General features: G+C 37.2%; 1 protein-coding gene across 7 annotated transcripts in view; it reads left to right on the top strand.

Annotated features, from left to right (window-relative positions):
• Positions 1 to 22,640, top strand: part of Dlg2 (discs large MAGUK scaffold protein 2) — a 1,899,378-nt gene that overhangs the window by 234,672 nt on the left and 1,642,066 nt on the right. For all 7 annotated transcript variants that reach the window (XM_051148923.1, XM_051148943.1, XM_051148920.1 and 4 more), the window contains exon 3: positions 4,872 to 5,017. In XM_051148923.1, the coding sequence (XP_051004880.1) occupies positions 4,872 to 5,017 (146 nt within the window). The remainder of the gene's footprint in view (positions 1 to 4,871; positions 5,018 to 22,640) is intronic.

Below are 22,640 nucleotides of genomic sequence, written 5' to 3' on the forward strand. Positions count from 1 at the left end.
CTGCCTTGGTGTTACTACTTCCCCTTCAGTTGAAATGAGCTTTGGTAAGAACGATTTCCATGCTGATGCCATCTCACACGTTAAGGGGCAGGAGACTTTCTTTGTCGGGGAAAGACATTGAGTCTAGATGAAGACTGCAAAAAGGCCATAGCCTGGGCCTGAACTCTGGTGGTGGGAGTTGTGGAAAGTGGCAGAGAGAAGCAGTAACATGGAAGGGTGCTGAAGAGGGAAGCATGAAAAATAACAAATGGGCTTATGTCAGCATTAAAAATAATGCTTGCTAACTGCAAGTGAAATTTGACATTGATAGTTCAGTTGCTTTCAAGTGTAAGTAGTCATTGACTTAACTGAGCTTGCATCATCTTCCCTAGTAGTTTATTAAGGACACAAAGGAGCAAGGGATACTGTGAGCGTTCTGTCACTTCAGAAGATACAAATTAAAATAAGTTACACATTCAGCATAAAGTTAATGTCTTTATAAATATCTAAAGGTTGCAATGCCAGTGTTCTATATTTTATTTCAAAGTGAAACTTGTTAACTATAGCTCGGATAACATATATCTCTAATATTTCAAAATTTGCAACTTTGGAAATGCTGTGTACAAAACAGGTTTGCACCCTTAAAATGATGTAGAGGGAAAAAGGGAAATTTTATCTATAAAAGTGTTTTATTTGTACATAATTATTCTTTAAAAAGACTATAGCTGTAGATCTTAGAATTTTTTTTCCTTTTTAACAAATACTCAAGACCTGATGATATAAACATGTCTTCCTTTCTGGAGTTTCCCCCCCTTATCTCTTTGACCTTTGCAAACTCAGTACCCTTGAGAAATAGCAATTCTGAGGGCTGTTGTCTTTGCAGATTTTGCCTTCTGTTCTCAGGCACTTCAAGCCTACTTCAGAGGTACTTTAGGAAGAGAGACAGAATAAAGTTGTAGCCACATGTAAAGTTAAAAGATTTTTAAACTTGGGATTTTCTTTTTTTTTTTTTTTTTTCAAGACAGGGTTTCTCTGTGCAGCCTTGGCTGTCCTGGACTTGCTTTGTAGAACAGGCTGCTGGTGTGGAATTTGCGATGTAAATCAGGCTGGCTTTAAAACCACAGAGATTCACCTGCCTCTGCCTCTGGAGTGGTGGCTTTACAAGCATGCACCACCACACCTTATTTGTATATTCTGTATTGACTCCATTAAGCCTACATTTATGTACCCTATTAGTTTGTTCAACAAGGAAACAAAGTATACTCAGCCTGAAATTCTTATAGTCATGAAAAGTTCCATACTTTAATTAAAAATATAAAATCATGAAAACATAAGCATCTTGGAAATTGACCCTCAAATCCAGTGCCGGTGCTAGATCCTGCCTGTCAATTCTTGTCCACCTTCTTGTTCTTTCCCTGTCTCATTTCTTTATCTAGCGTGCCCAGCCTGTGCACTGCTGTGACTATGGGCAGTCTCTAACGTGGTGATGACACAACTGCTAATTTTTGGCTTTGCAGTAATGTGAAGGTGGTACACATTTAGTGGAAACTGTACCATGCATTTTTATTTTTCCCCATTTAGCATCTACCTTTGCAATACTGGGCCACCGAAGTGAGCTCAAGCTGCTGACAGTGGTAAGCAACTGTTGAGCTCAGTGCTCTCAGCTGGTAAGCTGTGCTGTTTTCTGGGTTGGTTGTATTGTACATGGCACATAACATTTTGACTTACAGTGTTTTCAACTTAACATTGTGTACCTAGTACCATTTGAAGTCCAGGAAAACTCTGTCTTATTTGCATATGTTCCTTTGCTTTGGTCTAAATGTTTTGTCACATATGTACATATGGATTCCTAAATATAGAGTTTACTTTTATACACTTCTCAATTAAAAAAAATGAAGTCTTTATTTTGAGAATTGATTTTGTTATTCAATGTTATGTTTGTAAGATTTATCTATGTGATTTCATCATATATTTTATTCCACTTCTTTATAAATTTCCTTTTGAGAACATGCCACAGTCAATCTACTTTCTTTTTGATAAGCATTGGGTTGTACCTAACACGTTGCTATACTTACGTATTGGTTCTGAATACTGTTGAATGCATTAAGTGCAAGGGTTTAACTAGAACGCATACTGAAGAGCAGAAATAGCTGCTTGTAGCAAAAATACTCGACCAATTTTCTGGGAGTAAACATTGTGTTCTGAAGTACTTACAACATTTAGCACTTACGTATATCATTTTCTTTCTTGTTGTATTTTCAGGCTTTATTACTTAAATTATAAGTGGTATTATATTATTATGTTACTTGGCATTTCTTCCATTACAAGTTGGGAATCATCCGCCAGTATTATAAGTTATATGTACTTTTTAATTATTAAATGCTTGTTCAGAATTTTGCTGTTATTTTCCTCGGTGTTTATATGTAGTTGTTTCAATTGTTGAGCTCTTTCCCTGGGTATTGTTTATTTGCCTAAATACCTTCTCTCAGTTTGTACTTTGTAATATTGTCTTGTTTTTTGAGGTGTACTTGAAAGTGTAATAAGTGGCACATGTGTGATGTACACAAGTTAATATCTGGCTATTTGTATACATTATTAACATAGCCATGATAGAAAGATTATCCATTCAAAATATAAGATTTTCCTCTTTCTATAGCTGAGTGATATTCTATTGTGTGCTTGACTAGACTTTGTTTGTTTGATCATCTATTCAAATACATTTCGTTTATCCCCATGGACCACTTTTGAAATAGACATGGATATATATGTATATATAGTTACTTTTATTTTAGACAAACAACAACAGAATGAATGACTAGATGAATTAATAATAGCATGTGTATCTCTTGAAAAAACTTCCAAACTCTTTTTCAGAGTTTTATAATTTGTTTGTACACAGGAGTTCCAATTCCCTCTCTTTCCTGTCAGTGCTCCAGATAATCAGATCTGACTATAATCATTCTAATGAATGTATGGCACTATCTCATTGTGGTTTTAATTTTCATTCTTCCAATGATGTTGAGCGTTATATTTTGGTGAAATGTGTGCTCTTATATTTTACCAGTTTTGTATTAGATTTCTTATAGTTTGAGTGTTCTTTTTATATTCTAGCGCAACTATTTTAAGCAACGTGAAACAATTCTATGATGATGCTTATTCTATCTCAAGAGTTTGAAGTTTTTAGTTTATTGTTTTTTTGAAAGCTGATTTCTTTCTTTCTTTGCTTATTTTAAGATTTTTCTCTGTCTTGGTGCCATAGAATTCCATTTTGATATATTTCGTACTAACCATAACATTTCTTCCATCTTTCTTACTAAAATATTGACATATTCTCAAGTTATAAGAACCAGATAGTGATGGCACATGCCTTTAATCCTTGCACTCATGAAGTAGAGGCATGCTGATCACTGTGTATTCGAGGCCAGTCTGGTCTCCCGAGTGAGTTCCAGGACAGCTAGGGATATACAGGGCTATGCAGAGAAGCCTTGTCTGGAAAAACAAAAGAAAACAATTAAAATGATTACCTGTATGCTTTGTCCAATCATGACTTCATTAGTGTATCTTAAAATAATTACATTTTTAATTACTGGAAGTTATGTTAGTTCTACCCATTCTGCTAGTTCATTCTTATTAGACCATTATTGTTTTCTCATTATTGTGCTTTAATAATTATGTAATTAAAAGTATCACACATAGACATTCTGCATTCTGTATCAGAGAACTGAGGGAGCAATAAACTCGGCACTTTTAAGTCTGCTGTTCTAGTGATTATTTTATCTCCTGAATCTCATTTGTCATAGCATCCTGGTTTGTCATGGCTGCGTGTATAGATGTTGATGCTTAGACATCTCCCTTGTATGCTTCAATTCCAGCAATACTTTTTAAAGCACATGTCCTAGTCAGGGCATAACTGATTCGGAGGTCACTCAGTCTTATTCAGTGTCAAGCAGTTGTCCTCAAAATCACCTTTTCATTAAAAGTTACATGATGTAACCTGATGGGAGTAGTAACTGTACTCTTATTTGTCCTAAATATGAAAATAGGTTTACAGAAAACATTTTTGGGGTCATTTGGGGAACCTAACTATGATTGTAAAATGCCCTTAGAAAGCCAATTTAATTGGTAACATGTTTTCTTTGGAGCAGTTTTATACGTTAGAGAAAAGTTACAAAGCCATTACAAGGATTTTCTATAGATCTCCATTGTGTTTCCCCTACCATCAACTCCTTCCACCAGTGTTGTAGCTAATAGTAACATATCATCAGGTGCTCATGAGCTAGTGGTCATATCTGGATCACATTTCATTAAGTGTTAGCTCAGTCTCTCTGTGTTACAGGAACCCATTGAGTTAGCACATTGTAACTCTTTGTCAGTCTTCTGTTTCCTTGCTCTTTTTTAGGCCGTGATAGTTTCTCAAAGCCTTTGACACATGTGTTAAGTTTTTATCTTCCCCATTATGGATCACTCCAAACAAAATTAATGCTATTGTTTGTTGTTTATATATTTAGTCCTTCCAAATTTGTTTTCTTACACTTCTTTAGTTTTGCTTTTCCCCTTCCTCCCCAGATGTGAGATGAAAAAACAAAACCAAAAACCAAAACAAAACAAAACAAAAACAAACCAAAACAAACCAAACAAAAAACCATGCAATATGTATCCCCTTTACACTAGGGTAATTCATTTACCACTATGTTCTTTTGAAATTCATTTGTGTTTTCACATAGTCTGATAGCCTATTATCTCTTATGTCCCAATGATATCTGGATTTATAGACTTACTACTGTTTTGCTGTTCAACTGTTGAACAACACCTTAATTGAATGGAGTTGCTGTGTTATTCTGACACTGGTAAAAAAAGTCAGTTCTCATTCTTTCCTGACATTTTCTTTACAGATATTCAAGAATTTTATGAGGTGACGTTATTAAACTCTCAAAAAAGTTGTGAGCAGAAGATAGAAGAAGCAAATCAGGTTGCACAAAAGTGGGAGAAGACGCTCATTCTTGACCCATGCCGTGATGGTCTTCAAAAGTCCTCAGAGGTATGCTGTGGAAACTCCTCAGAGAGTTGGAGAGGAGATTCGTGTTTGCAAAGGAGTGGGGCCATCATTGTCACAGTGTAGTTACTGTTCCTGTCAATGTTCAATATGCCAATGCATTTGCAGTCGTAATCCCGGGAAATCTAGATTTTTCTAAGAGACAATTTAGACTACAGGATGTGATGCTTTTCATATTTAAGGATATGCTTTTTCAATTGAACAAGTGAAGTTTGTCGGGACTGTTGTCTTAATTTGAGGTGACTCCAGTTTGAACATTCACACGACAATATGCCTCCTCCAGAGATACCCCTGAATAGAAATAGAAGTACTATTATAATTGATTTCTGTCCTTGAATTATTTGAGTTCTTTGAAATATTTTATATAGGTAATTCCTAGTATACATATATTAATGGCAATGCATATGCATTTAAAATATACTTTAGTCAAACTTTTTACATGTGTATATTCTTCTTCTTTTAAAAATTAATTAATTAATTAATTAATTTTATGCCCCTCCTTTCCTTCTAGTCCTCCCCCCTCACCTTCCCCTATACCCTCTCCCTTTCTTCTCACAGAAGGGGAGACCTCCCGTGGATATCAACCTGCCTTGGCAAATCAAGTAGGACTGAGCACATCTTCTGTTGAGGCTAGACAAGGCTGTCCAGTTAGGTTAAAAGACTCCAATGGCGGGCAACAGAGTCATAGACACTCTTGAATTTCAAATTGTGGTTGTGTAGGTAATGGGGAACTGGAGCTGACTAGTGGGAAAGTCAAGAGTGCTCTAAGTCTGTGAGTTTCATAGCAAAGATACATATGATAGAGTGTGGGTGACATGATTCTTTAGTGTGTAGGAACAAACTAATAGAAGTATTATTTCCATTAGCTTTTGTTTTTGAGTTATTTATTTATTTTTTATTTTATTTTTTAATTAATTTATTCATATTACATCCCAATTGTTATCCTATCCCTTGTATCCTCCCATTCCTCCCTCCCTCCCATTTTCCCCTTACTCCTCTCCCCTATGACTTTTACTGAGGGGGACCTCCTCCCCCTCTATATGATCATAGGGTATCAAGTCTCTTCTTGGTTGCCTGCTATCCTTCCTGTAAGTGCCACCGGGCCTCCCCATCAAGGTGACACAGTCAAATATAGGGCACCAGAGTTCATGTGAAAGTCAGTCGCCACTTTCCACTCAACTATGGAGAATGTCCTGTCCATTGGCTAGATCTGGGTAGGGGTTCGATGTTTACTGCAGTTTTTTGAAATATTTTATATGTAGGTAATTCCTAATATGTGTATAGTAATGATAATGCATATGGATTTAAAATGTAAGTTACATATGCAAACAATTTTAAAAGTCAGGATTATGTGAGTAACAGTTTGATGCATGGAGTTTAAGGTCAATGTGAAGACAACTCTGGAGTCAGAGACAGAGTAGTGATGCTTTTGTGTATCTGAGGAGCTATTAGCATTTGTCGGCTACTGGGAGAGGGAAAGCTGTTTTTCTGTGTGAGTATGGCTCCTGGTGTGTCGCTCATGCTCCAGTGCCTAGCCTCATACACTCAGTAGAGTTAGTGGTCTATTCAAAAAACAAAAAACAAAAGGGAGAACATGAAGTTAGGAGGTGATGTGTTGTGGGTGGAGGTCCAGGACATGTTTGATGGGAGAGTGAGAGGTACATGTGATCAAAATACATCACATAATTTGTAAAAGTCTTAAAAAATAAGGACAATGTATCACACACACACACACACACACACACACACACACACACCCATTCGATACTTTGAAGGGATAAGGGATGAAAAACACACATATTACTTCTCAAGTTTGATGCTTTATAGCTCATACCAGGTCTCAGAAGATCTAAGAATCGTCTTGTTAATCAATGGCATGGACCTTGGTTAATGAATTTTTATTGTCCTTGTTGTTAAATTATACACTTTCTGTATTACTTAGAATTGATTTGGAAATGGGGTAGAATGGAGCCTGATGATTTTCTTAGTTACTGTAAGAAAAAGATAATAATGACAATTTTTAAATCAGTAGACATCCAGTATATGAAGCACAAAGGAGACGGCATTCTAATTTTGGCAGCTAGAAATAATTATTTTGCCTTTTAAGTACCTTTTTTCTATAATTATTTACTTCTATAGATAAATATATGTTTAATTAAAATTATATATAAAGCATAATTAAATCTTATACTTCTATATTTATTTCATTTTGTAACATTTATATATGTACATTTATTTATATAACAAATACAAACACAATATAATATTTAGGGAAGTAGGTTATATTTCTTTTATTCTATGTTTTTCTTTAAAAATAGATTTCAATGTGTCAGATAAATAGAAAGAAAACCAAAACAGGTAAGGATGGGTGTTGGGCAAAAGGACACATGGGACGTAAAAGAGAAAAAGAGTCCGGTGGCAGTTTACAAGAGGGCAAGATAGTGGAGGGTAAGCTGGGCATGGTGAGTATGAGGGAGAACCATGGAAATACACTTTGCTTAAATAGACAGATTTGTGGTCCATAGCTTGTAGGCTATTCTTATGTGTTATATTTTGATCATTTAAAACTAAAGCAGTTCATGACTCAGTGTTTAGGTCGTCTCGAAGTTTCCTTTATGAGTACTGTTGTGGTTGAGATCTTCATGTATATACACAAACACTTCTAACTTATATTAGGTTGATTTTTATGAAAGATATTATTGAATCCAAGGATATTGATACTTCTGGAATCTTGACTCAGATTGGCAAAGTGTTTGTAGGTCGGTTTTATCAGGAAATCTACCTGTTTTTCTTTCTTTTTTGTATGCCTGTATTCAGACTAGCAAGAATATGTTACTCAAAATCGTAGGTGGCCATTTTTTTGTTCAATGCTGCATTTTTTTTTTTGTTCGCTATTAGAACTCAACTATTAACTGTCTCTTTCTCTTGTTATTCAGTAAAGCTATTTATTGTTAGTTGGTGTTAGAATTCCTATTACTTTATAACAGTGATTTTAATGAAGCAAGCCATCCTGTCATAGTTATTGCATTTTTTATTTTTTGACTAAGAGTTTGCTTATGTTGTGCTATATATATATATATATATATATATATATATATATATATATATATATATATATAAACACAGAGTAGCCCAAGCTGGCAGCATACTTTGTTATTGAAGGTGATCAGTTTCTGACCCTCTCCCTCCATTACCAGAAGCTAGGACTTAAGGTGCTTGTGTCCTCGTGTGCTTTATGAGGTGCTTGGATCAATCCCAGGATGGGACATGTTAGGCAAGCACTCTGCTTACTCTGGTACATAACCATCTTACTGCATTTCACTTTTTATTATTATTATTATTATTTTGATTTGTCACTGTTTATTCCCAACTAGTTAAATTGTCTCCTATACTTTACCAACTCTTTATTGACTTGGTATTTTGCCTTTAATATTTTCAAAACTTATTTTTTGTTCAATTTCTAGATGCATAGTATCACATACATATGCTATTTTGCATAAATTCGTGCATGCTTGTTCAAATTTAATTCTTTGATTTTTTTCAATTTTTCATTTGTCTTTCTGCCTAAACTACATGAGCTTTGACATATAACACATGCTAATAACTTAATGTATTTTTGTTTATACTAATAAAATATGCATTCATATACAAACTATAAACATATATATGGATTTTTATATATTAATCCATACTAGGCACACATATACATACACAGAAGAAATTTTGAGAAGTGGTTATTTTTTGAAACATTCATAGTTTTTCTCAAGTTGTCTGGTACAGTTTTAGTTCCTCTGATGAATTTATAATTTCATAGTGTAGGTGTTTAATAACATGCTTACCCATACCCAGCAGTGTGAATTTTCTGTTTTCAGTGTCCTTCCTGTGTGACTAATGCTGCCATCATCCTTATATGTGCATCAGAGCTGACTGATGCCTTTGTTTTATAGGATAAACTCTCAGGGGTGGAATTCTTGGCTCTGAAATATGCATGATTTTAATTTGAATAAGGCTTTTCAGAACGATTTAACTTGTCACATTTCTACTACAATGCATGGAGACAGGTCTCTTACCTCACAGTGTGCTAGCACCTCTGTTTTTGCCAGTTTCATAGTCACAATGATAGCCAGCTTTTACTTCCCTTTTAGATTGCAGATGCCTGGTGAACTGGATCATTGTTTCATACGGTTGTTGACTGAGAAGGTCCTATCTTCTAACTTATTCATATTCTTCACTTATTTCTCTATTTATGTTTGTCATTTAACTTGACCATTTGGTATATTTAAACCATTCAGTTTGTGTAATTTTGTTCGGTAAACAGACTTACTTATGAAAAATGATTTGTCATGAACTTATATATGCATGTAGTGCCTTTGGTTTATTTTATTAATATATTTTTTCAAATGTATTGCTTAGGAAAAACATTCATTAAAGCACTAAGGGCAATCCAGGGAGATGTATAGTATGTAAAAAAAAGCCCTTGCTCATAACTGTACCTAGTGGGTTATAAAAAGGGAAGGGAGTGTGCTCATAGCAACTCAGGAGTAGTTGCAGTGGGGAAATGAGAGGGTGTATGTTAGCATCTCACTGTATACATGTAGTAAATTCCCAACTTTATTGAATTAAATGTTAAAAAGCTATCAAAGAAGCAAAGAAATATTTTTCTCACAAGCTTGATGATCTGAAACGCACATGTGATAAGTGCACTGAGGTGACTCCTGTCCCCCAATAAGGGGCTGTCTCTGCCATTGACTCTGGTGCCCACTCTTTGGTCACTTCCCTCTGGCAGGTGCCTTACCATGCCACAGAGGAGGATGTAGGCAGTCCTGGTGTGACTTGATAGGCTGGGGTCAGTTGGTAGGGGAGAAGGACTTCCAGCCTGTCTCCGAGCACTAGGGGAGGGACATGGGGGAAGGCCGAGGGAGGGTGAGACTGGGAGGAGATATAGGAGGGGGCTTTAATCTGGATGTAAAGTAAATAAATTTAAAAAATAAACTTAAATAAAAAATTAGTGAGGAAAGAAAAAAAGAAATGTTCAACTTCCTTAGTTACCAGGGAAATGCAAATCAAAAACAACTCTGAGCTTCTATCTTACACCCACCAGAATGGCTATGATCAAAAACTCAAGTGACACCACATACTGGTGAGGATGTGGAGCAAGGGGAACACTCCTCCATTGCTAGTGGGAGTGTAAATTTGTACAGTCACTTTGGAAATAAATCTGGTGCTTCCTCAGAAAATTAGGAATAGTTCTACCTCAAGACCCAGCCATACCAATCCTGGGCACATACCCAAAAGATGTTTCACCATTCAACAAGGACATTTGCTCAACTATGTTCATAGCAACTTTATTTATAATAGCCAGAAACTAGAAACAACTTAGATGCCTCTCAACTGAAAAATGGATGAAGAGAATGTGGTACATTTTCACAATGTAATACTCTGTTCATTTATTATTCAGTGTCAAAATTAGCATACACACATGCACACACTACCAACAAGTCGTTTTTTTAGAATACAATTTTAGAGTTTCTTTTAAATCTGGCTTGTGTTCCTGAGCACCTAAGAAGCCATTAGCCTGTGGTGATTTGAATACCAGCTATGTCTTTTTAATTTTTCTATAATACTTTATATAATTTGAAATTATAATTACACAATTTTGCCCCATACACCCTTTGATCTTGCTCTCAATATATATATGTATATATACACACATATTTTCATAGATGCATAAATGCAACCTGCTCAGTCTATATAATGTTACTTGTACTTATCTGGTTTCATGGCTGATTGCTTGGTATCAGATAATCAGTTGAGGACTCTTCCCTGAGGAGGACCATGTTTTCCATTCTCAGAATCCCTCAGTTGCCCATATTCTTTGTCTGGAGTTGTGTGTGGCTCCAGGAGATTCCCCCTTCCATGTTAGCATGTCCATTTGTGGTTGTTGTTGTTGTTTAGGTCTGCTTAGGAAGCCATGTTAACAAGACTTCATGGTGTAGCTTTCTTGGAATTTCCTGTTACTCTGCCTCTTACAATTTTCCACCTCTTGTTCCACAATTATTCCTGAGCCTAATGTACAGGCTTTGTATTGTAGATATACCATCTGTGACAGGGTACTCCATGGTCTCTCATCTTCTGCATTTCAGTTGGTTGTGGTTTTCTGTAAAGATTTCCACCTGTTGCAAAGAGAAATTTCTTTGATGATGGGTGAGATCCACCCTTATCTGTGGGTATAAGAATAAATATTTAGAATTGAATTATGCTGGTTTAATAATATGGCAGCTGTAGGTTCTCCTACACTAGCCCTGGGTAGCTGACTAGGTTTCCAGTACCATATATGCTTTTCTTTTTGTTAATGGGTCATGTGTGTGTGTGTGTGTGTGTGTGTGTGTGTGTGTGTGTGTGTGGTGTGTGTGTGTGTGTAGGTGCGACAGATTCCAGAAGAGGGTTGGGTTGGGATCTTCTGGAATTGGAGTGACAAGGGTGCTGGGAACTGAACTGGGGTCCTCCAGAGAAGCAGTTTGCACTTTTGATGCTGAGCCATTTCTCCAGCACCAGATGGCACAGTTTTTAGCTCTTCTGTTTTGTCCTTCTCATGGAAAAGCTGAGCTTATTTAAAGCATCTAAAAGGGATATATAGATTCTTTGAGGACAGTAATCCTGAGTCATGCTTTGCCCTGATGACTTGCAACATGCAAGAGGGGTTGGTGCATAGTAAATTGAAGACTGATTAAATCAAACAAGAAAGAAATCTAAGAGTCTTCTAGTTCCTGATTTCCATATGGCCATAGGGATTTATTGCCTATTTCTTGTGGGGCTTCTGAGAAGGGGGCATACACCCACTTGGCTTTTAAGTAGAAATAATATCTGGCAGCCATACAATTTAATGCCTGGCATGGGTGCTGAGAGGTGACCTGTGTCTTCTCCTTGAGCAGTTCAGACTCTTAACTGCTGAAGCATTTCTCTAATGTACATGTATGCATATGACTTCACATCTGATCAGTACCAGACATAACTCATTGCAACATTCTAAATATTTAAATATGATAATCTAAATAAATAGACATATTTCTTTCCACTCTCTTATTAGAGGTTCCATAATATATAGGCCACTGGAAGAGAAATTGATGTGCCCCAGTTTTTAATTAAATGTGGCAAAGGAAGTAATGCCTTATATCATCTAAAGTGATGACAATGACATTCTTACGTGATTGTTAAATAGTTTCTCAAAACAAAACTTGGAAACACTTAAGATAATGTCAAGTGGAAAATTGCTTTCTAAAAGTTATATGATGGATAGTACATTGATTTATTAAAAGATTTTTTTTCTTAAGATGTCCATTAACACATAACTACCTTATGTAATGCGGGAAAAATGCAAAGGAATTAACCTATGACAACTTCAGCTTTCCCAGAGGAAGCAAAACTTAAACGTAGTCATGGAAATAGTAAAACTTTATAATATGGGTTCAATATTTAACTTAATATTCTGAATTTTCTTAGTAAATTCAAGTCAATATCTTAAATATCTTGTCAGTGTAAAGACAAAAATGTAGTAGCATAAGAATGGAAATTTCAGGACTAACTAGCATTGGATTAAGGATTTTAAAGACATATAAGTTTCAGATTATTTGGCTTTCAGAAATTATTACTATTTAAATGCTAAGGTGGTCTCTGCCGTTTTTGGTAGAGGTACCTACAAGAAAAGGCGCTGCTGTATATTCAGTGACTACCTTGGTGTCTACCACAGAGTAATAATTTCATTTATTTGTTTAATTTATATATATATATATATTTGTGCACATGTATAAGTTTATGTAGAGGTCAGAGGACAACTTGCAGGAGTTGGTTCTCCATAATGTATTCTAGAAGTACTGGAGCAGCATGTAAAACCCCTCAGCATCACATTTGAATCATTATCCTGATCTTAGTGTCTTGAATATTCTTTGGAGTAAAACCTACACAATTATTCAATTCTGAGTTTTCCAAAGGCAATTACGTCCCCGTTCTCTTTCCAGTGGGAGCAATTTCCTTGCATAAACATTCTGCAGTGTTATTTCTGTGACAATTGAGATGTTCTGCAGAGATGTACATCTCTGTGCCAAGAACTGTGCTTGATGGTACATATTAAATCTTAGTGACTGATGGTAGATTGCATGAAATTGAAAAGGGCAAGGAGAAAACCATGGAAAGCATTGTGCTGAAAAGTTAGCAATCCATATTTTAATTTTAAAGTTTTTTCATTTTATTTTTATTTTGTTGTATGGCAGTTTTGCTGGCAAGTATGTCTGTGTGCATGAACATACAGTACCTACAAAGGTGAGAAGATGGTGTTGGATTCCTTGAGACTGGAGTTACAATGTTACAACTGGGCTGATGGTGAGCTGCCATGTGGGTGTTGGGAATTGAACCCATGTCCCCTGGAAGAACAATACTTTTACCCACTGAGCCATCTCTCTAGCCCAATAGCAATGCCCTTTAAGTTTCATATAATGTATTTTAAACATATTCACCCCTCCCTCCAATCTTTCCATACCCACTCTCTCCATTCTTCTATTCCTTTCTACCTAACCATGAGTTTTCTTTATTTTCTCCGCCAGGTTCAAGTTTGTATTGTTCAAATAGCCTTGGGAATGGGGCCTGCCCTGACACGTGGTCTGCCTACCATGGGTCACATCATTAAAGAAATCAGACCCTCCCTCTCCCAGCTGCTCTCAAATGCTCCTCAGCTAACGGTGGGATGTTGTGTCCACCTCCTCACTCCTAGGCTGGGATTTTGTCTGATGGAGCTTATGCAGGTCTTGTGTATGCTGTCACAATCTCTGTGAATGTGTATGTACATCTGCTCCCTTGATTATATTGACTACTTGAGTACTTCCACCTCTTGTAGTATTACAACCCCTTCTTCTACAAAGATCCCTGAGCCCAGTGGGGATGGATGTAGTATGTATGTCCCACCTAAATTTAAGTACTCCATAGTCACTTATCCTTGTACGTTTGCTAGTTGTGTGTCTTTCTGTAAATTGCCATCTAACTCAAGGAGAAGCTACTTTGATAAGGGTTGGAAGATTCTAATATATATATATATATATATATATATATATATATATTATTAGCTGATATATAATATTAGCAAATAGACATCCCAGTACTGGGAATAGATTACCTCTTTTGGGGTTGTTGGCCAATGGGGTCATTACAGGCTGTTGCTCATACTCTTGACTGCTCTTAGAATTTGACAGTAAGACCCTATTACTGAAGAAACCATATGCTTGAGCCACAGAACATGGATAAAGGAAGCTGATATTCACATGGAAGTTCCATTCTTACTTGCTATCTTTAATAGTTCTGGAAGGTGCTAAAGAAATGGTGGCTTGACACAGTGTATCTACAGGTTCAGTAGTGGCACAAATGCAATACGAGTAACAAACCACCTTTTTAATTGAATCCACTTGTGAAATGGAATCCATACTTGGTACTGTTAAAGGTTCGAGAACTTGTGTCTAGATAGGTCATAGGCTTCAGGGGAGAATACAATTCTATTATTCTGCTAAATGGTCATTATATCAAAATGGTATAATTCTTGTTGCGACTTTGAAACTTTGAATGCCATAGTCCTTTACATTGGTATTTGAAGTTGAAATCATGTGCCTCCACCTTCTTTCTAGTGTTAAGGTGCAAACCCCCATATGCTTCTCCTCCTTTTTAGAACAAAATGCCATCTGTGGATTATTTTGGCTAGACAGGTAAACATGAAGGACTTTTAAAATGAGCATTTGCTTACTTCATTGACTTTCTGTACTATATTAGGACCTTACATGGCTAGCTTTGCCTCAAACATCCTGAGCACTCAAACTCCTGGGCACTATTCATGCCTAGGAACCTCCAAAAAGGTTCGAATTAGAGGAGGCTATAAATTGAACTGATTCTCATCATAAATCCTGTCCCCAAATCCACTTTAAAATCCTTTTCTATTTTCTCTTTCTTTAAATTGAGCTTTATATTTTCATTTCAAGGAGTGATTCCATCTGACTGTGGGTTCTTATAACTCTTTCTAATTTCCCTTTGGACTATAGCTTTTGTATGTAGAAACTAGCATAGGATATATTTACTTTCTGTTCAACGCTTTCTTGAGGTTCTCAATGTCTCCCATTTAGCAATCCAACTATAAGATGGTCAGAGTAAAATGGATATTCATATAAATTCCGTCCATATGCAATGGAAAGAACAATAGAAACACTAATTACCCATGCAATCCTTTTGTTTTCACATGCAGCTTCATTTGGTGTCTTGAGAATAGCAAATACTGCCTATTGTGAATTCTAATATATGGTTCCCTAAAGAAAAACTTTCTGTGAGGATGAAAGGATAATAGATAACTCTTAATCCAGTTCTGAACCAACATAAAAAAATCTGATAAATAAAGTGAATTCTAAGTTGTACAAAAGTTGACTCTTAAAGATTTTTGACAAAAATGCAGCGCACATTACCCCTGGGCCCCACCCAATAGTTCTCTGATAGTTTTGACCATGAAGTGGTATTTCTGTCTCATCAGTTTTTCTACAAAATAAGAAAAAAATAAGTGAGAAACAAGGTAAGAATTTTTTAGTATATACTTTGGACCCAAATAATAATAAAGATAATATTAAATTGTTCTATTTTCCAATAGTGCGCATACATTCTAGAAGTTTCCACAATAGTGAGGTCTTTCTCATTTCTACTAAAACATGAATCATATGATGTCACTTTTTTGTCAAAATCATCTAGCACTTTCTGACAGAATACTAGCAGTATTATTATTCTTTGTTGTTTGGTTTTTGTTCATAGTAAAATATCACCTAAGCAGTACATTTTGTCCTAGTAGGGAAAAGCAAGGACTCTAAAGGCTTTAGGTTTGAGTTCATCTTCTCTTTGCTTTACATTATGACTTTTGGAAACTGTTTAACTCCTCTACATATGTTCCTTCCTCTAAAATGGCATTCTCACAAGAATTTGTTTATCTTTTGATAAGAATGAAAATTTCATAAGGACAAGGGTTTTGTCTGTTTTAGAACTACCTTTAACTTAACATTTAGAAGAGTCTCTTGTTTTTGATATTTATTTATTGAGCATAAGTATACTATTGGATAATAGCAAATTTTTCTAAGAACAAACTTGAATGCTCTATGAGAGCTACCTCCAGACACTTGCTATCTATCTATCTATCTATCTATCTATCTATCTATCTATTGCATCATTGTATATATTTGTCTCTGTCTTTGCTTCCTTCTGACATCTGGACAGCTAACTATTATTTAGAATACATGTAGATATCATGGCTCATTCATTAACTCTCCATTTAAATATTTTCTGTTGGTGTGCTGCATTTTGTTAGTTTTTTGAGGCAGTTTGATAGGAAACACTAATTAAATCATTATTTTTCCATTGACATCAAAAAAGGGGTTTCCTCTTTCTTTCTTTCTTTCTTTCTTTCTTTCTTTTTTTTTTTTTGAGAGTCTTGCCTTCTAAAGATGACTCTGGGGAAATAGTCACTAATGTTAATTCATCTACAATAAGTTATTTATTTATTCATTCTAAACCTCAGATTTCTCAGTGATGTAACAGGAACAATCATACTTAGCTTAAAGGGATTTGACCTCATTACGTGAGATCATCTGCATGATGTGAATAACCAGAATTTATCACACCATAGCATTCAATAATTTTTGTCTGTTGCTCTTATTACCCTGAAGGATGAATAGATTGTAGAGAAGTGGAGAACATTCACTTAACAGAGAGAAAGTCATTGCTAAGTTGGAGAAATGATGAGACATAGTGTGTAAATGGGGAAATAACAGCCAGTTTTGTTTGACTGGAGAGCAAATGTTTATATAGGGGAGGTAAAGGTGCAGAGTTCTGCTACACTCAAGTACATATGGGCCCATTTTAATATATGTCCGTGATGAAACACTATTACCAACCCAACTTGGGGGGGTTATTTGGTTTATATGTCCTTATCATTATTGTTCATCTCTAATGGATGACAGGACAGGAACACAAACAGGCCAGGAACCTGGAGGCAGGAGGAGAGGCAGAGGCCATGGTGGGGTGCTGCTTACCCATTCGCTCACGCTCATACTCCAAGAGTATAAATAATTCAAAGCCCAATATCTGAGAAATTGAGCCTAATTTCCTAGAGCATTCCAAGGTGTTTGAGTCACTTCTCCAGTGCTGCCCTCTATAGCACACACCTGCCTTCTAGGCTTGGGTTGGCTCCACTGTTGGAACCAATCTTCGTGGTTGGCCCATTTTACTGGGATCTCCAAAATTCTGCAGTCTTCTACTGCAACTGGGCTGCATTCACCAATAGCCTCTCTTGAGCTCTCTTCATGGTGTCTAGCCTAAATTTCTCTGCATGACCCCTTCAATATTAGACCTTCAGTGACCCCTGAGGCTGCACCTTCACCACTGGCCTGCCCTGCCTTCACAGTGCCAGGCCCGAGCTGCTCTCTATGACCCTTTCATGCCTTCAAAACCAGTACTACCTGAGAGACTCTTACTCATGATCAAGTTTGGCTGCCAGCACAATGTATAACCTTGCCTACCCCTGAATACAGCTTGCACGTGATGACTTGTGGAAACATTTCTCAGCCGAATTCACTTCAGTGATGCTGGCCTCTTGTTTCTTATACCTAATTCTTAATCTCTAATTGACCATACTCCATTTCCCCAGCAAACAAAGGTTTTACTTTAGTGCTTCTGGTCTCTTGTTAATCACAGCCAATTCTTCAGTCTGGCTGACCAGAACCACAGATTCTTCATAGAAATGGCCCCGTGGAGTCTTTGCTTCTCTCTATAATGTCACAATGTAGACCTCCACTGCCCTCAACATTCTTATCTTCCAAGCTGCTACAAAATAGCCCATAGAGCTCTCAATGGCTTTTCTAGCCCAACGTTCCAAAGTCTTCCCCAATTCTCCCCAAAGCAAAATGATCAGGTCTGTCCTAGCAATATCCTACTATCCTGGTACCAATGTGTCCTAGTTTAGGTAACTTATTGTGATGAAACATCATGACCAAAACAACTTGGGAAGAAAAGAGTTTATTTGGCTTATGCTTCTTATATCATTGCTCATCATTGAAGGAAGTCAGGACAGGGACTTAAACAGGACAGGGGTCTGGAAGCAGGAGCTGATGCAAAGGCCATGGAGGGGTGCTTCTTGCTGGCTTGCTCCCCATGGATTGTTCAGCCTGATTTCTTATAGAACCCAGGACCACCAGGCCTGTAGTGGTCCTACTCTCATCAATCACTAATTAAAAAACGTTCCATAGAGCTGCCTATACTTCCATCTTATGAAGGCATTTTCTCAGTTGAGGTTTTCTCCTTTCAGATGACTTTAGGCCATATTAAGTTGACATACAATTAGCCGAAGGTATTATTGTATATCCCAGGCTGGCCTTGAGTAAGCTCCATTGCCCAGGATGAAATAGAATTCATAATCCACCTGCTCTTCCTCCAGATAGCTGGGACCACAGGCATGCATATCACTTATTTTTGTCCAATATTAACATAATTTATATGTGTATAAATGAATGCTTAGTTTAGAAATGAGACTAGCAATGTAGTTAGTAGTAGCAAGCATCTATACAGTATTACTTAAGTCATAGACACAGTCCTAAATGTGTTACATATGTTAATACCCAGTACTTGGCTTTTCCTGACAAACCTCCCCACCCCTTTCTATTTTTTTTCCCCTGAGGCAAGGCCTCACTGTGTAGCCCTAGCTCACCTGAGACTAACTGTGTAGTCCAGGTTGGTGTGCAACTCATAGAGATCCTCCTGTCCTTGTCTCCGGAGTCCTCGAATTAAATGTGCGAGCCACCATGCCCAGCCTGAAAGCTTTCTTACTGGGAGATTTTTCTTCTTCTTCTTCTTCTTCTTTCTTCTTCTTCTTCTTCTTCTTCTTCTTCTTCTTCTTCTTCCTCCTCCTCCTCCTCCTCCTCCCCTTCTTCTTCTTCTTCTTCTTCTTCTTCTTCTTCTTCTTCTTCTTCTTCTTCTTCTCTCTCTCTCTCTCTCTCTCTCTCTCTCTCTCTCTCTCTCTCTCTGAAAAAGAAACAAGAAGAAAACCCTTCTCTGAAATGCTTCCAAGATATATGGACTCTCTACTTATGAAAAGATACTGGCTGGACTCTTCACATGTGACTTTGAGATCGACTGGTTTGTTTGTTTTCATTATTTAAGGCAGTATTTCTTGGCACAGGGATTTCTTCATACCCCTTCTCTTATTAGGTAAAGAAGAACAGCTATCTAGGTCAGGCATCTAAAAATTCTTAGAATGAATCTTGTATTTCTCTAATTGGTTTTTCTCTCTTACTTCACTTAAGGCCCTTGTTTGGTACCTTAGACTTGTCATAGCGCCACTTCCCAAGGAGATGGAGAAAGATGCTGCCTTTTTTGTTTCCTCCCTCCACACCCACACACATATCCATGTGAAGACTTGAGAGTGTAAGAAACATTATTGCCTCTGCTCAGTGCTCTATAATCTGTGGTGAAGAAAATGGCTCTGGTGATTTAGAGTTTCTAGGGGTGGAATAACTCAATCGCAGGACTTGAGTATAATGAGCTCCTTCAGCTTTCCTGAAGGTCCTGCATCAGGAAGGGCTTAGTGATGTTTTACCCCTGTTGGGCTACATTGTCCTTAAAGCCTTCCAATAAGATATCTTTTTCTTCAATTGTCTACCTTTATTGTTGGGTCTCCCTTTCTTAGTATTGTAAAAGCTGTTTTTCTGTGTCTGGTTCATTAGATTTTTGGATCTTAGTGTGGATAACATAATATATTACTTAATTTATTTTAGCAATATTTACTAAGGATTTACTAATACAGTTTATATAGAGTTGAAAAAAAAAGAAAAATTTTCTTTTATACATTTAATGTTATGTGGTTTAAATGTATTTTTAAAAAAACTTATTCACTTTACATTCCAATTATAGGCCCTCCCTTGTCTCCTCCCTGTGCTGCCCTCTCCCCTCCCATCCATTTCCTTTCCCCCAGTCCTCAGAGAGGTGGAACCCTTCTCCCCTACCAACTGACCCCAGCCTATTAAGTCTCATCAGGGCTGCCTGCATCCTCCTTCTCCATGGCATGGAAAGGCACCCTGCCAAAAGGAAATGATCAAAATGCAGGCAGCAGAGTTCCTGACAGGACAGCCCCTGCTTCCCATAAAAGGAAACCCATATAGAGACTGAACTGTCTATGAGCTACCTCTGAGAGAGGCCTAGATCCTCTCCATGAGTGGTCCTTGTTTGGTACATCAGTTTCCACCAGCCCACCTGGGAGCAGATTTCCAACACAGCCAACATTTTATGTTCTTTTAAATGATGTGTCTGTGTATGTACATGCCCACGTGGGTGCCTATGTGAGTATGCATTACCAGAGGTCAGAGGCCAAGCCTGGATGTCATCTTTAAGAAAACCCTCAACTTCCTTTGTGGCAGGGTCTCCCATTGGTCTGTAGTTGACCAACCAGGTTAGAAAGGATTGATCAACAAGCCCTAAGGATCCTCCTGTCTCTGCCTCAGCAGTTTACATGGGTTTTAGGAATTGAACTCAGGTCTTTATATTTGCAAGACAAGGGCTTTGCTAACTGAGCAATCTCCTCCCACACTTTCCCCTCATATTCTAGTACAAGAAACAAACAAGTAAGTATTAAAGTTAAACAAAGCACATATTATTTTCATATGTGGATTTTTAAAATTTTTGTTTTCGTTTGTTTGTTTTATGTTTTTTTGAGACAGGGATTTTCTGTGCAGCCTTAGCTTGACAGGCTGGCCTCAAACTCACAATTCACCTGCCTCTGCCTCCCAGAGTGCTGGGATTACAGGTGTGTGCAACTGTGCCTTGCTGTATGTCATGTGACTTTTATGAGAAACAAAGATCTGATTGTAGAAGATTGAGGTTATAGGGTGGTCAGGGTAGGCATATGTGAGAATTTGATATTTGAATGGAAAAAAAATGAAGGACTAAGGGAACTTTCCATGACTAGTTCCAGGGAAGATAACTCCAGGTAGACAGATTGACCAGGAGGAATCCGTAAAACGGGTCCATACATTGTACACTCTAGGAGGAATTCCTGGAAAGACAGAGGAACTTGCTGGGGAAATGGGGCGGTATTTGATCATATTTCACTGTATACATATATGAATTTCTAGCTAACTAACTAATAAAGTCTGGCTGTTTGGATGCAGCTAGAGGAGCATAAGGAAAAAAAGCAGAAGGCAACGTGAGCAGGACTGAGAGGCTGGGCAGTAAACCACCATCGACACACTTGATGGGGGCAGTTCACTCTGAGAGTATCGAGAAGCCAAGCCGTACGAAGCTTCCGAGTGTAAGACTGACTGTTCTCAACTGCCCAATAGGCACACAGAATCTCTCGGTTTTAAAAGCCAGATATAGTTCTGTTTTCTAGGCCTGGTTTTCTTGTTATTATTGCCATATGTTCCTTTTCCATTGCACCGCGTTTAGTGTGTACTGGGGTCAACAGCAAGAGCAAAGAGCCTATTGGTTCTGATACTATGGCATCTCTGATGAGCGCAATCCCATGATTTGTTTTTCTTTTTCTTTTTCTTTTTTGAAACAAAATCAGATAGGCTTTCAAAGTCAAATGGCTTTTAAGTAGTACATAATTTTAAAATGCCTAGAAGTAAAAAAATTTCTATTTTTCTTATCACTAAGCAAACAAACAAACATACATAACCATGTATTTGCCTTCAGCCTGTTATCTTAAATAAGTGTCACCTACTAGGTCTTGGGATTTCGTTTCAAATGCTTAGCAGAGTGAGATCTGTCACTTCACTTCCTCAATACGTGTAGCACAAAACTCGAGCTACACAGCTTACACTGTTTTTATATGAAATTTGGACAATGTAAATCCACCTTCTCTTTTGAGGAGTTAGATCTTAGCCTGTAATATGTTGTTGCTACCACAAGAGGGCAGCAGCAGAGTCCGAGTAGAGAGCAGCTGTGCTGTGGGGGTGATGGTGACGTTTGGAAATGAGATGCAAACTACTTAGTCTTATTTTAGGAAGACAACCAAGAAATATTTTATTTTTAAACATTCTAAAAGGAATGTTCGACCCAAGATTTGATTTTGTTTTTATTCTTTTGGTTCTTTTTTTCCCCTGTGGTATAAGCGATTCATTTCTCTCTCCATACTGTTCGACACTGAACACATGCCCCCCCCACCCCCAATCTGATTTACCAGCATTACACTAACCAGTTTTCATCTCCTAATTATTATTAGTTTCACTCAAACTTCACTTTCAATTTTTATGCTTTAAATATTTAAATATGCCTGCTTTCTTCCATAGAGCTTGAGCTACTGTAATTCTAATTTGGTAAAAGAAAGTATATTATTCTATTGCTGAACAACCACTGAGTTGGTTTTAAGTGTTGCTTTGGGTGCTATAAAGGAGGCAGGTTGGCACGGAGGAGCAATCAAGAGTCATCTGAGAGCCTTATGTTTGGATTTTGGTTTTGCCTTTTGCCATTTATGTGACTGAGGATAAATATTTAATCTCGGAACTTCAAGTCTCTCACTTGTAAAATGCCCAAATAACAAATCTATCTACATTGT

This window comes from Acomys russatus, chromosome 7 (assembly GCF_903995435.1).
Source record: "Acomys russatus chromosome 7, mAcoRus1.1, whole genome shotgun sequence".
NCBI lineage: Eukaryota > Metazoa > Chordata > Mammalia > Rodentia > Muridae > Acomys > Acomys russatus.